We start from the raw sequence: 13,512 nt of genomic DNA on the forward strand, positions 1-13,512 counted from the left end.
TTTCTTCCTTCCCCTCCCCCCATGGTCTTCTGTTACGTTTCTCAGGATCCACATAAGCGTGAAAACATATGGTATCTGTCTTTCTCTGTAGGACTTATTTCACTTAGCATAACACTCTCCAGTTCCATCCACGTTGCTACAAAAAGCCATATTTCATTCTTTCTCATTGCTACATAGTATTCCATTGTGTATGTAAACCACAATTTCTTTATCCATTCATCAGTTGATGGACATTTAGGCTCTTTCCATACTTTGGCTGTTGTTGAGAGCGCCGCTATAAACATTGGGGTACAAGTGCCCCTATGCATCAGCACTCCTGTGTCCCTTGGGTACATTCCTAGCAGTGCTATTGCTGGGTCAATGGGTAGATCTATTTTTAATTTTTTGAGGAACCTCCACACTTTTTCCAGAGTGGCTGCACCAGTTTGCAGCCTCTTGCGACAGTGCAAGAGGGTTCCCGTTTCTCCACATCCTCGCCAGGATCTATAGTCTCCTGGTTTGTTCATTTTAGCCATTCTGACTGGCGTGAGGTGGTATCTGAGTGTGGTTTTGATTTGTGTTTCCCTGATGAGGAGCGACATTGAGCATCTTTTCATGTGCCAGTCGGCCATCTGGATGTGTTCTTTAGAGAAGTGTCTATTCATGTTTTCTGCCCATTTTTTCACTGGGTTATTTGTTTTTCAGGCGTGGAGTTTGGTGAGCTCTTTATAGATTTTGGATACTAGCCCTTTGTCTGATATGTCATTTGCAAATATCTTTTCCCATTCTGTTGGTTGCCTTTTAGTTTTGTTGATTGGTTCCTTTGCTGTGCAGAAGATTTTTATCTTCATGAGGTCCCAATAGTTCATTTTTGCTTTTAATTCCCTTGCCTTTGGGGATGTGTCAAGTAAGAAATTGCTGTGGCTGAGGTCAGAGAGGTTTTTTCCTGCTTTCTTCTCTAGGGTTTTGATGGTTTCCTGTCTCACATTCAGGTCCTTTATCCATTTTGAGTTTATTTTTGTGAATGGTGTAAGAAAGTGGTCTAGTTTCATCCTTCTGCATGTTGCCGTCCAGTTCTCCCAGCACCATTTGTTAACGAGAGTGTCTTTTTTCCATTGGATATTCTTTCCTGCTTTGTCAAAGATTAGTTGGCCATGCTTTTTTGGGTTTAGTTCTGGGGTTTCTATTCTATTCCCTTGGTCTATGTGTCTGTTTTTGTGCCAATACCATGCTGTCCTGATGATTACAGCTTTGTAGTAGAGGCTAAAGTCTGGGATTGTGATCCCTCCTGCTTTGGTCTTCTTCAAAATTACTTTGGCTATTCGGGGCCTTTTGTGGTTCCATACAAATTTTAGGATTGCTTGTTCTAGCTTCGAGAAGAATGCTGGTGCAATTTTGATTGGGATTGCATTGAATGTGTAGATAGCTTTGGGTAGTATTGACATTTTAACAATGTTTATTCTTCCAATCCATGAGCATGGAATGTTTTCCCATTTCTGTGTATCTTCTTCAATTTCCTTCATAAGCTTTCTATAGTTTTCAGCATACAGATCTTTTACATCTTTGGTTAGGTTTATTCCTAGGTATTTTATGCTTCTTGGTGCAATTGTGAATGGGATCAGTTTCTTTATTTGTCTTTCTGTTGCTTCATTATTAGTGTATAAGAATGCAACTGAATTCTGTACATTGATTTTGTATCCTGCGACTTTGCTGAATTCATCTATCAGTTCTAGCAGACTTCTGGTGGAGTCTATCGGATTTTCCATGTATGATATCATGTCATCTTCAAAAAGTGAAAGCTTAACTTCATATTTGCCAGTTTTGATGCCTTTGATTTCCTTTTGTTGTCTGACTGCTGATGCTAGCACTTCCAACACTATGTTAAACAACAGCGATGAGAGTGGACGTACCTGTCGTGTTTCTGATCTCAGGGGGAAAGCTCTCAGTTTTTCCCCATTGAGGATGATGTTAGCTGTGGGCTTTTCATAAGTGGCTTTTATGATGTTGAAGTATGTTTCTTGTATCCCGACTTTCTCGAGGGTTTTTATTAAGAAAGATGCTGAATTTTGTCAAATGCTTTTTCTGCATCGATTGACAGGATCATATGGTTCTTATTTTTTCTTTTATTAATGTGATGTATCACATTGATTGATTTGCAAATGTTGAACCAGCCCTGCAGCCCAGGAATGAATCCCACTTGATCATGGTGAATAATTCTTTTTATATGCTGTTGAATTTGATTTGCTAGTATCTTATTGAGAATTTCTGCATCCATATTCATCAGGGATATTGGCCTGTAGTTCTCTTTTCTGCTAGGTCTCTGTCTGGTTTAGGAATCAAAGTAATGCTGGCTTCATAGAATGAGTCTGGAAGTTTTCCTTCCCTTTCTATTTTTTGGAACAGCTTGAGAAGGATAGGTATTATCTCTGCTTTAAATGTCTGGTAGAATTCCCCTGGGAAGCCATCTGGTCCTGGACTCTTACTTGTTGGGAGATTTTTGATAACTGATTCAATTTCTTCGCTGGTTATTCAAGCTTTCTATTTCTTCCTGTTTGAGTTTTGGAAGTGTGTGGGTGTTTAGGAATTTGTCCATTTCTTCCAGGTTGTCCAGTTTGTTGGCATATAATTTTTCATAGTATTCCCTGATAATTGCTTGTATTTTGAGGGATTGGTTGTAATAATTCCATTTTCATTCCTGATTTTATCTATTTGGGTCATCTCCCTTTTCATTTTGAGGAGCCTGGCTAGAGGTTTATCAATTTTGTTTATTTTTTCAAAAAACCAACTCTTGGTTTCATTGATCTGTTCTACAGTTTTTTTTTAGATTCTATATTGTTTATTTCTGCTCTGGTTTTTATTATTTCTCTTCTTCTGCTGGGTTTGGGGTGTCTTTGCTGTTCTGCTTCTATTTCCTTTAGGTGTGCTGTTAGATTTTGTATTTGGGATTTTTCTTGTTTCTTGAGATAGGCTTGGATTGCAAGGTATTTTCCTCTCAGGACTGTCTTCACTGCATCCCAAAGCTTTTGGATTGTTGTCTTTTCATTTACATTTGTTTCCATATATTTTCAAATTTCTTCTCTAATTGCCTTGTTGACACATTCATGCTTTAGTAGGGTGTTCTCTAACCTCCATGCTTTTGGAGGTTTTCCAGACTTTTTCCTGTGGTTGATTTCAAGCTTCATAGCATTGTGGTCTGAAATACGCATGGTATGATTTCAATTCTTGTATACTTATGAAGGGCTGTTTTGTGACCCAGTATGTGATCTGTCTTGGAGAATGTTCCATGTGCACTCGAGAAGAAAGTATATTCTGTTGCTTTGGGATGCAGAGTTCTAAATATACCTGTCAAGTCCATCTGATCCAATGTATCATTCAGGGCCCCTGTTTCTTTATTGATCCTGTGTCTAGATGATCTATCCATTGTTGTAAGTGGAGTATTAAAGTCCCCTGCAATTACCACATTCTTATCAATAAGGTTGCTTATGTTTGTGATTAATTGTTTTATATATTTGGGAGCTTCCGTATTTGGCGCATAGACATTTACAATTGTTAGCTCTTTCTGATGGATAGGCCTTGGAATTATCATATAATTCCCTTCTTCATCTCTTGTGACAGACTTTAATTTAAAGTCTAGTTTGTCTGATCTAAGTCTGGCTACTCCAGCTTTCTTTTGAGTTCCAGTAGCATGATAGATAGTTCTCCATCCCCTCACTTTCAATCTGAAGGTGTCCTCAGGTCTCAAATGAGTCTCTTGTAGACAGCAAATAGATGGGTCTTGTTTTTTTTATCCATTCTGATACCCTACGTCTCTTGGTTGGAGCATTTAGTCCATTTACATTCAGTGTTATTATAGAAAGATATGGGTTTAGAGTCATTGTGATGTCTGTAGGTTTCATGCTTGTAGTGATGTCTCTGGTACTTTGTCATCCTTGCAACATTTCACTCACAGAATCCCCCTTAGGATCTCTTGTAGGGCTGGTTTAGTGATGATGAATTCCTTCAGTTTTTGTTTGTTTGGGAAGACCTTTATATCTCCTTCTATTCTGAATGACAGACTTGCTGGATAAAGGATTCTTGGCTGCATATTTTTTCTGTTCATCACATTGAAGATTTCTTGCCATTCTTTGCTGGCCTGCCAAGTTTCAGTAGATAGGTCTGTCAATAGTCTTATCAGTTTCCCTTTATATGTTAGAGCATGTTTATCCCTAGCTGCTTTCAGAATTTTCTCTTTATCCTTGTATTTTGCCAGTTTCACTATGATATGTTGTGCAGATTGATTCAAGTTACGTCTGAAGGGAGTTCTCTGTGCCTCTTGGATTTCAATGCCTTTTTCCTTCCCCAGATCAGGGAAGTTCTCAGCTATGATTTGTTCAAGTACACCTTCAGCCCCTTTCTCTCTTCCTCTTGGGGAATTCCTATTATATGGATATTGTTCTGTTTGATTGCAGCACTTAGTTCTCTAATTCTCCCCTCATACTCCTGGATTTTTTTCTCTCTTTTTCTCAGCTTCCTCTTTTTCCATAATTTTATCTTCTAATTCACCTATTCTCTCCTCTGCCTCTTCAATCCAAGCTGTGGTCACCTCCATTTTATTTTGCACCTCATTTATAGCATTTTTTAGCTCCTCATGACTATTTCTCAGTCTCTTGATCTCAGTAGCAATAGATTCTCTGCTGTCATCTCTACTTTCTTCAAGCCCAGCAATTAATTTTTCAACTCTTATTGTAAATTCTTGTTCCGTTATATTGCTTAAATTGTTTTTGATCAATTCGTTAGCTGTCGCTACTTCCTGGAGTTTCTCTTGAGGAGAATTCTTCCGTTTTGTCATTTTGGGTAGTCCCTGGGGTGGCGCCCAACTGCAGGGCACTTCCGCTGTGCTGTCTGGAGTAACTTGTGTTGGTGGGTGGGGCCGCAGCAGACCCAACATCTGTACCCAGCCCACTGCTGGGGCTATAGTCAGACTGGTGTGTACCTTATCTTCCCGTCTCCCAGGGGCAGGACTCACTGTGGAGTGGTGTGGCCCCTGTCTGGGCTACTTGCACACTGCCAGGCTTGTGGTGCTGCTTCTATGGGATATGGCGTATTAGCCGGGGTGGATCCACAAGGTGCACAGGGACGGGAGGGGCAGGCTCAGCTCGCTTTGCCTTTGGTGGTCCCCTGCGGGAGGGTCCCTGAAGCACCAGGAGGGAGGCAGACCCGTCGGAGGGATGGATCCACAGAAGCACTGTCGTTGTGTGTTTTCACGGCGCAAGCAGTTCGGGAACTGGTTCCTTTTGGGATTTCGGCTGGGGGATGGGAGAGGGAGATGGTGCTGGCCAGTGCCTTTGTTCCCCACCAAGCTGAGCTCTGTCTGCCAGGGCTCAACACCTCTCCCTCCTGGTGTCCTCTCGCCCTCCCGCTCTCTGAGCAGAGCTGTTGACTTTTAACATTCCAGATGTTAAGTCCCACTGGCTGTCAGAACCCATGCAGTCTGGCCCCTCTGCTTTTGCCAGCCAGTCTCAGTGGCTCTGCCTTGCCAGGCGGGCTGCCCCTCCACCCCGGCTCCCTCCTGCCAGTCCGTGTAGTGGGCACCACCTCGCCGCCCTTCCTACCCTCTTCCGTGGGCCTCTCGTCTGCGCTGGGCTCCGGAGACTCCGTTCTGCTAGTCTTCTGGTGGTTTTCTGGGTGATTTAGGCAGGTGTGGGTGGAATCTAAGTGATCAGCAGGATGAGGTGAGCCCAGCGTCCTCCTACGCTGCCATCTTCCAAATCTATCTACTAAGTTTTTCATTTATTATTTATTTTTGAGAAAAAGCGACAGAGTGCAAGCAGGGAAGAGGCAGAGAGAGAAGGAGAATCTCAAGCAGGCTCCACGTTGCCAGCGCAGAGCCCGATGTGGGGCTTGATCTCATGAAGCTATGAGATCATAACCTGAGCTGAAATCAAGAGTTGGATGCTCAACCGACTGAGCCTCCCAGGCGCCCCCGGAGTGTTTGAATGTAAATGTAATTATAGCAAAGGGACTGACATTGGTCAAGGCAGGCTCAGCTGTGCCGCAATAAACCCCAACCCTCAGGGCCTTTATGCATTCAAGTTCAATTCCTGCTCACACATAGTCCGGTGCAGATGCCCCTGGCGAGAGGGTTCCTATGGATGACTCTTAAGCAGTGGAGTGGCTTTTCTGTCTAGTGGCTCTTTGAAGGTTCCCTTCACCGGTCCCTTCTTACCCAGCTTGTATCTATTCTGTCTTTAATTGTTGCTGCAATAGACTGACATGTGGAGGAAGGTCGGAAGCATGGAGGTTCATGCGGCCCCTTCTTTAGCACTTCAGCCTGCACGTGACACATATCGCTTCTGCTCATTCCCCGGAGGTGAGAACCAGTCATGTGGCCCCACCCAGACGCAAACAGGGCTGGGAAACGTCATCCCCATTTAGAAAGCTTCTCCCCAGCAATAGCCCCATGTGATGGCTGGCCACAGTCAGGAGTCAACTGTGACTGCTTTTAGGCCATGAGGAACACTCACCAAGTTCTGAGCAAATGACAGCAACAGCCAGGGATGGGGTATGTGACACCTGGATGACAGGGGCCTTAAACAAATGACACTTGAATTAGGGTGAGGGGATTATTGATCTGGCCGTGATACTGTGGATTAGGGAGGGCTTTAGTTCCGCAGCTTATCCTGAAGTACTTTGGGGAGAGAGAAAGAGAACCCTTGGTTTGAGAGAAAAACAGGGAAAATTATATTCTCTGAGGAATGTCTACTGAAGAAGGGTCAAGGGGCATTTAACCCCAGGGTATATTAGAAAGGTTTGAGAAGGTGGAGAGGAATGGGGGCCAGGGAATCTGGACCCAGGTATAAGAAGAATGGAATAGTTTAGGGATGAGACTGTGGGGAGAGGGTAGTTGAGAAGGAATCACATTTTGGGTGCTGGACAAGTGTAGGAGGAACATGGTGGGATGGATTTGTTTGGCCACATAATTGAAAGACAGTTTGTTCTTGAGACATTCTGGAGGGGTAGCAGGCGGAACTCATTGTCTCTTGGCTGCTATCTGGGTGGGTTCTCCTTCTTGGAGCATTAAGGTCTCTGACAGATGAGAAAGTTCCTTTGGAAGGAGTCATCCCTGCCTTTGAGCTTGAGATCTCTGGGGAAAAGCAGGAATCAATGCTGGTGACTTCTGGGGAGGCTCCACTGTGATGGGAGGCCCTCAGGATAGAAGGCCGCATAGGGGAGTGAAGTGTGGTGGCCAGGAGGGGTAAGGTCTTCCTGCCAAGGCCTGCAAAGTGAGAGGGTTGTCACCAAGGAGGCTGAGTATCTCATCTCATCTCATCTCATCTCATCTCATCTCATCTCATCTCATCTCATCTCACCCTGAGAGAGTGGGTGAGGGCTTGAGTGGGTCAGAGGGACAGGAGGAAGAGAGAATCTCAAGCAGGCACCACATCCAGTGCAGAGCCCATGCAGGGCTCGATCCCATGACCCTGGGATCATGACCTGGAGCTGAAATTATGAGTTGGACGCTCAACCAACTGAGCCACCCAGGCACCCCAAAGTCTGTGACTATGACCAGGGCTTCTTTCCCTGTGAATGAATTTCAGTATTCACAAAATTTAATACACAGGTCGTGTGTGTTTTCTACCCGTGTGTTACAGGTTCTATTTCCCTTAGATAGTTTATATACAGATTTAAAACAGGACGACAGGTCTACCTGCGCGTTCAGGTCTGTTTCAACTCAAAGACACCATACCTTCTTCATGGTATTATTAAAGCTGTAGTCGTTCCTGCCGTGTATTTCCCACACAATGAAATTGACTTCCACATCTTCAACGTAGCCATTTTCATTGTATCTGCGTGAGACAACAAGCACAACAATAGTAGTTGAGGGTAGAGGACAGGGGTTAAGAGCGGCAGCTTTCTTGTCTGGTGGGCTTCCGTTTCAGTTCTGTGTTTATCCCTGAACAGCCAGCCTTGCAGCCCCAGGGAGGTGACTTATGTTCTGGAAGCCTCGACATCCTCGCTTATCTGTAAAATAACAACTGTACCTACTGTACAGGTTTCCTTCACCTCTCAAAATCAGCCTCCTAGTGACAAAGCAGAATGATGTCGCCTTTTCAACAGTCAGAGCCCTAAGTGCTCTTCAGTTTGACGGGAACCACGTAGTGAGGAGGTGAGGCCCTGCCGTGCTGGCTGGTCGCAGGGAAAAAGACTGCAGGGATGAAGGAGGAAGGGCACAGCAAAGGTCCCCTGGTGTCATTGAATCCACATGAATTCTTTGGGTGATGCGAATTCGCGTGCCAGCGAATTAAAGCACAGAATCACTAGGAGAGCAGATGTTCTGGATCTCCCGGGAGGACCTGGCTGGAGGACAGGGCTGAGTGTCAGGGGACGGGCAGCAGCAGTGAGACCTCTCATGGGGCCGAGAGCTAGAAGTGGTCACCAGCTCCCAGGAGCCACAGTCATGCATGGCCCATGCCCAGAGAGCTCGTGATGACTTCTACCCACAGCAGACCCCAGCAGACAGTTGAGCGTGGACAGGTTGCCCACCCCCCAGATGCCAGCACTGGAGACATAAGCCCCATTGAGCTTAGAGTATTCACCCCAAATTCAGTGTGTTTCAAAAGGGATGTTCCTTCAAATTGTTAAGATTATTATTATTATTATTATTATTATTATTATTATTTTTGGTACTGTATGGAATCAGGGGCTTGAGACCAAAGTTCAGGTTCAGTTACTGGTGAAGTTACTGGTGTGTACCAGACCTTGCTGCCATTTTAAACATGGTCACATCTTCCTTCTCCATCAGTCAGTGACCGTTTTTCTGAATGGGAATGTCTCCTCCCCCCCCCCCCCCCCCATCCCCCAGGATGAAAATTTCACTTAGGACTTTGGTTCAGGCGCTTGCTTCTGGGCTCTGACTCCAGGACTCTTGCCCCAGTGTCTGATATTTTTTCTTGCTTCCCCTCTCTGTGTTTATCCGTAAAAGATCAAGGGTCCTCGACAGTGTTTCTCTACCCACTGCCCGCAACTCTGCCTGACTTCACGGGTCGCTCTACCTGGCTCTCCGTATGTCCTACAACCTGACACCGTCCATTCTTGCTTAGAAAAACCAGCTGTTGTCCCATTCACAAGCAGGGCAGGGGATTTTTACCTATCAGAAAGTGGTATCTGAAGAAGCTACTTTATTTTCATCTTAATTCATTTTTAGGAACCAGGAAGACATGAACTCAGGTGTGACTAGTTAGGGGTTAGAGTAGTGGTGGTCGACTTGTTTCCCAGCACAGGAGGAAGGTCACAGAGAACTCTAAACTCTAAAGTTCCTTCCACAGGAAAATGCACACACGTGTGTGACACATTTAATGTGGTATGCAGTTCCGGAGATTTGGGCCAGGCTTTAGCAAAGCTCTCATTCTAGGAGATTCAGAAGGTGCAGCTTGTTTGCATCTTCTGAAAACCATTACATTCTTGAATTATTAAGGACTAATTGTAAAGCCAGACCTTTTATTTGAATTCAGAAAAAAGATTTTCCTTGAACTGGGAGCAGACATCTTTTGACACTCACAAAACCAATAAGCTATAGCGTCATCTAGTGGCAATAAGGATAAATTACATGACCCCATATTTCCCGGGTTTATAATGCTCCTTGATGATGTTTTATTGATTTCACTGAGCATATGGGACAAAAATACTTCCCCGTGTAAGCATGGCTTATTTTCATTAATGTTCATTAATAAGATATGATACCAATGAAACCTGAGAAATTCGGAAATGTCTTTACTTGGCAACGAACTTCCCTACAACTTGTAACTTCACTGTGACAGTTCTCCTTTTGGAATTCGGAAGGAGAGACCTCTCCGTGGATCCACTGGATGCATATGTTTTCAGTCCTGCACGGCCACTCAGATAGCCCACGGTACCATGTCTTTTATTTTCTGTTTTGTGGTGCTTTAATAGCTGCGTTAATTATCCCAGGAGAATGAATTGGAAGCAGCATGCTCTATCAAGTGAGTCCTGGTGCCCAGACACGTAAATAAGTAACCCCAAGACAAACGTGCCGCCACGTGGTCCAAAGTAGGGTTTGCTGCTGTCTGCTCTCCGGCCCCGCCTCCTTCACCCCTCGCAGACTCTCATCTGCCCCTTGACCTCACCAGACTTCCAATCCTGACCCCTCTCTGCTTTCCTCCTCCAGGCAGTTTCCTCCCTGCCCAGCATCCTGGATTCATTCACTTGTTCTGGCCCTGCCTCCAACATCTCACCCCAGTCTTGGACGTCACACGGTGCCTTCCGCATTCAGGCACATGTCACTCGAGAAATTCAAATATGTGGGATTGAACCCACTTGTGGCTTCGGTGTTGTCTGATCATCTTTCTATGGGTCGCCTTAGCCAGACCGTCTCACATTACCCTCAGTGACCCCTGACATCCTCCTCAAAGCCCCTCCTCCACCCCTCAGGGCGCCCCGTTTACACAGCATCCTTTCTCTTTCATGGAAGTAAATTGAGGCTGTCAGACATGACTTCTCTTCACTCCCACACTCCTATTTCCAAACCAGTCACTTTCTACATTTAATTTTACTCCTTCCGGGGCGCCTGGGTGGCTCAGTCGGTTACGCATCCGACTTTGGCTCAGGTCATGATCTCACAGTCCGTGAGTTCGAGCCCCACATCAGGCTCTGTGCTGACACCTTGGAGCCTGGAGCCTGCTTCGGATTCTGTGTCTCCCCTCTCTGGTCCTTCCCCTCTTGCACTCTGTCTCTATCTCTCTCAAAAATAAATAAACATCAAAAATAAAAATAAAAAAATTTTTTTTACTCCTTCCCCCCAAGTCTCAGAGGATGAATTATTCTTCTTTCAACATTGCCACCTGGGCCTTTGATGCTACTTCCCCAGTTTTCTTCATGGACTTGGCTCCTATAGCTTATTTCATTTTAATTAGAAAATATTTCAAATATGCAGAACATAGAGAATAATGTGAAAGTTGTTATATATCATTCCCATCCAGGCTTTAAACTTTACTTATACATAAATATATCCATAAATCATATATAGTGTTGCTTTGTGGGTTTGCAAATAAATGTAACATGAGGTTACACTGCAAGTATATTTTGGCAACTTCCCCCCCTCCCCCCGACATTCAATATTAGGTTTTGAGATGAATCCATAGAAGTTTCCAGTCTCTTGATCTCTTTTCCTCATCAGCAGCTCCCTCCTGGCTACTCTTCCTTCCCTACCCAACCCGAGCTTCGAGGCTGACTGTCCGATTCCCTCTTACAACCATCTTAGTCATTCATTTTCACTGCTGAGCAGTATTGCACTGGCTGACCGTACAACATATACATCCAAATGTTCACTATGTTTTGTTATGTGTATTTTACCACAATTTGAAAAATCTGTACATAAAGACACCATAAGCACACATTTCCGCCACGCGTCCTTTGCACTTGGTTTATGGTAAGATACCACGAGGTAGCAGGAAGAGTAGGAGAATGTGAAGCCAAGTGAAGAAAACGTTTCAATTGGGAGAGAGTGACCAGCTATGCAATTCTTGCTAATGAGGTCAGGTAGGGTGAGTCCTGTGGGCTGAGCACTGGGTGTACCAATATGGAGGCCACCGGTGACACTAGCCAGCAGTGCCAGTGGCGTGGTGCTGGTAGAATCCTCACTGAGAGGGGTTGGGGGAGAGGAGGAGAGTTAGTCACGGTGAGTATGGTAGCTGAAGAGGTAGTGGGGTCAAGGGAGGGTCTTGTGGTTTTGTTTCTGATGACGTTAGAACTGCAGGTTTCTTTGATGATACAGTCAAGAGGGAAAAGTCGATGATGCCGGAGAAGGAGGGGGCAGTTTCGGAAGCAGTGTTCTGAATTAGGAAAGCAGGTGGGGATCCAGTTCCTAGATGGAGAGAGAGGCCTTACATGTACATATAGCTCACCTATGATGATAGGAAGACAGACAGAGTTCAAGGGGACGGATGTTTGCAGATGAGTAGGTAAGGTGGTAGAAGTTTGTGGAGACCTCTTCTGATTGACGTCACTGGGACTCATTCGTCTTCCTCATTCTCTCTTTTCTTCTATCAATTATCAATCAATTATCAAGCCCTGTGTATTACAATCCCTCATTTTTCTCATAAATAATTCCTCTTCTTTGTCCTTGCTGCTATTTTAATCACTTGTTTTTTTCCTCCATGGAACTACCATTGGAGGTACCAACTGGAGTACCAATTTTCCTCCATTGGTACTACCAATATAGTTTACCACCTGGTCTCCCTACTTAGACTTGCTTTCCTGAAGGTCATCTTCTACCCTTCTCCCAGAGAGAACTAGTTAAGGCACATATTTGATCATGCCACTCTACCATAGAATGGACAGAAAGTCTTTCACAAGGTAGACTCCACCTAGCTAGTTTCCCAGCCTCTTGGCTTGACACTTACTGCCTCACTTAATGCCCCAACAGCATTTTACTGTTGGAACTGTGCATTTTCTTCCTCACCATCATTTTTGCTTGAAAGGCTCCCTGGTGGAGTCCATTATCACCTTCCCCACTTCTCTTTTTCCCTCCCTGCCTTCAGCTAAATATTCATTATCCTTTAAGACTCAGTGACTAGCTCAAATGCAAGTTATTCTGGAAATATTTCCCAAAGCCCATCTCCCTTCCACAGCTGGGTTGGATTCTTTTCTTTTGAGTTTCCTTTTTATTATTCCATATCAGCTCATATGTTTATCTAATTCATCAGGCTCTTGAGCCCTGGGAACAGAAATCCCATCTTATTTATCTTTGAATTCCCATTGCCTACCAGAGTAAAATGTTCAAAGATGTTTACTAATAATGAATTGAAGAGTACACTTCTCTGGGAGAGAACATTAAGATTATGTACCACTGGGGGATTAGGTACTGCATTAAACAAAAAACAAAAAAAACAAGGAGCCTGGGAAGATGTCAGAATAGGAGGACCCTGAGCTCATCCCATCCCACATTTTCAACTAGACATCACCCACATCCAAATCAATAAGCCAGAGAGTTATCTGAAGACTGGTAGAACAGACTCCGCTACTAAATATAGAAAAGAAGAGAGGTAAGGAACACAAAAGAAATGAGAAATTCTGTAAAAAAAAAAAAAAGTCAGTCAAGGAACTCACACAAAAAAGGATGTAAAACATAATAACATATACCTAAAATATAGGTAGGAGAGGCAAAAAGAGTGGTTTCAAACTTAAATGACCATGAACTTAATATAGACTGCTGCATGCAGATGAGGTTATATACAAACCTGATGGTAACCATATACCAAAAACTGTTAATAAGTATGCAAAGACTAAAGAGAAAGAAATGCAAATATATCACTAAAGAAAATCAACAAAACGTGAGAGAAAGACAAGAAAGGATCAGAGAAAATCTTCAGAAACAGCTAAGTAATAAACCAAGTGATAAAATGGCAGTCAGTTTATACCCATCAATACTTACTTTGAATGGATTAAACACTCCAATCAAAAGACATAGGGTGACAGAAAGGACAAAAAAACAAGACTCATTTTTGGGGCACCTGGGTGGCTCAGTCAGTTAAGTGC

At 44.0% G+C, this 13,512-nt stretch overlaps 1 protein-coding gene across 5 annotated transcripts in view; it reads right to left on the reverse strand.

The window, feature by feature from the left end:
• CATSPERE (catsper channel auxiliary subunit epsilon) overlaps positions 1-13,512 on the reverse strand; it is a 195,511-nt gene that overhangs the window by 17,859 nt on the left and 164,140 nt on the right. For all 5 annotated transcript variants that reach the window (XM_045049408.1, XM_045049409.1, XM_045049411.1 and 2 more), the window contains one exon: positions 7,706-7,805. In XM_045049408.1, coding sequence (XP_044905343.1) covers positions 7,706-7,805 — 100 coding nt within the window. The remainder of the gene's footprint in view (positions 1-7,705; positions 7,806-13,512) is intronic.

Source organism: Felis catus, chromosome F1 (assembly GCF_018350175.1).
Source record: "Felis catus isolate Fca126 chromosome F1, F.catus_Fca126_mat1.0, whole genome shotgun sequence".
Classification (NCBI taxonomy): Eukaryota; Metazoa; Chordata; class Mammalia; order Carnivora; family Felidae; genus Felis; species Felis catus.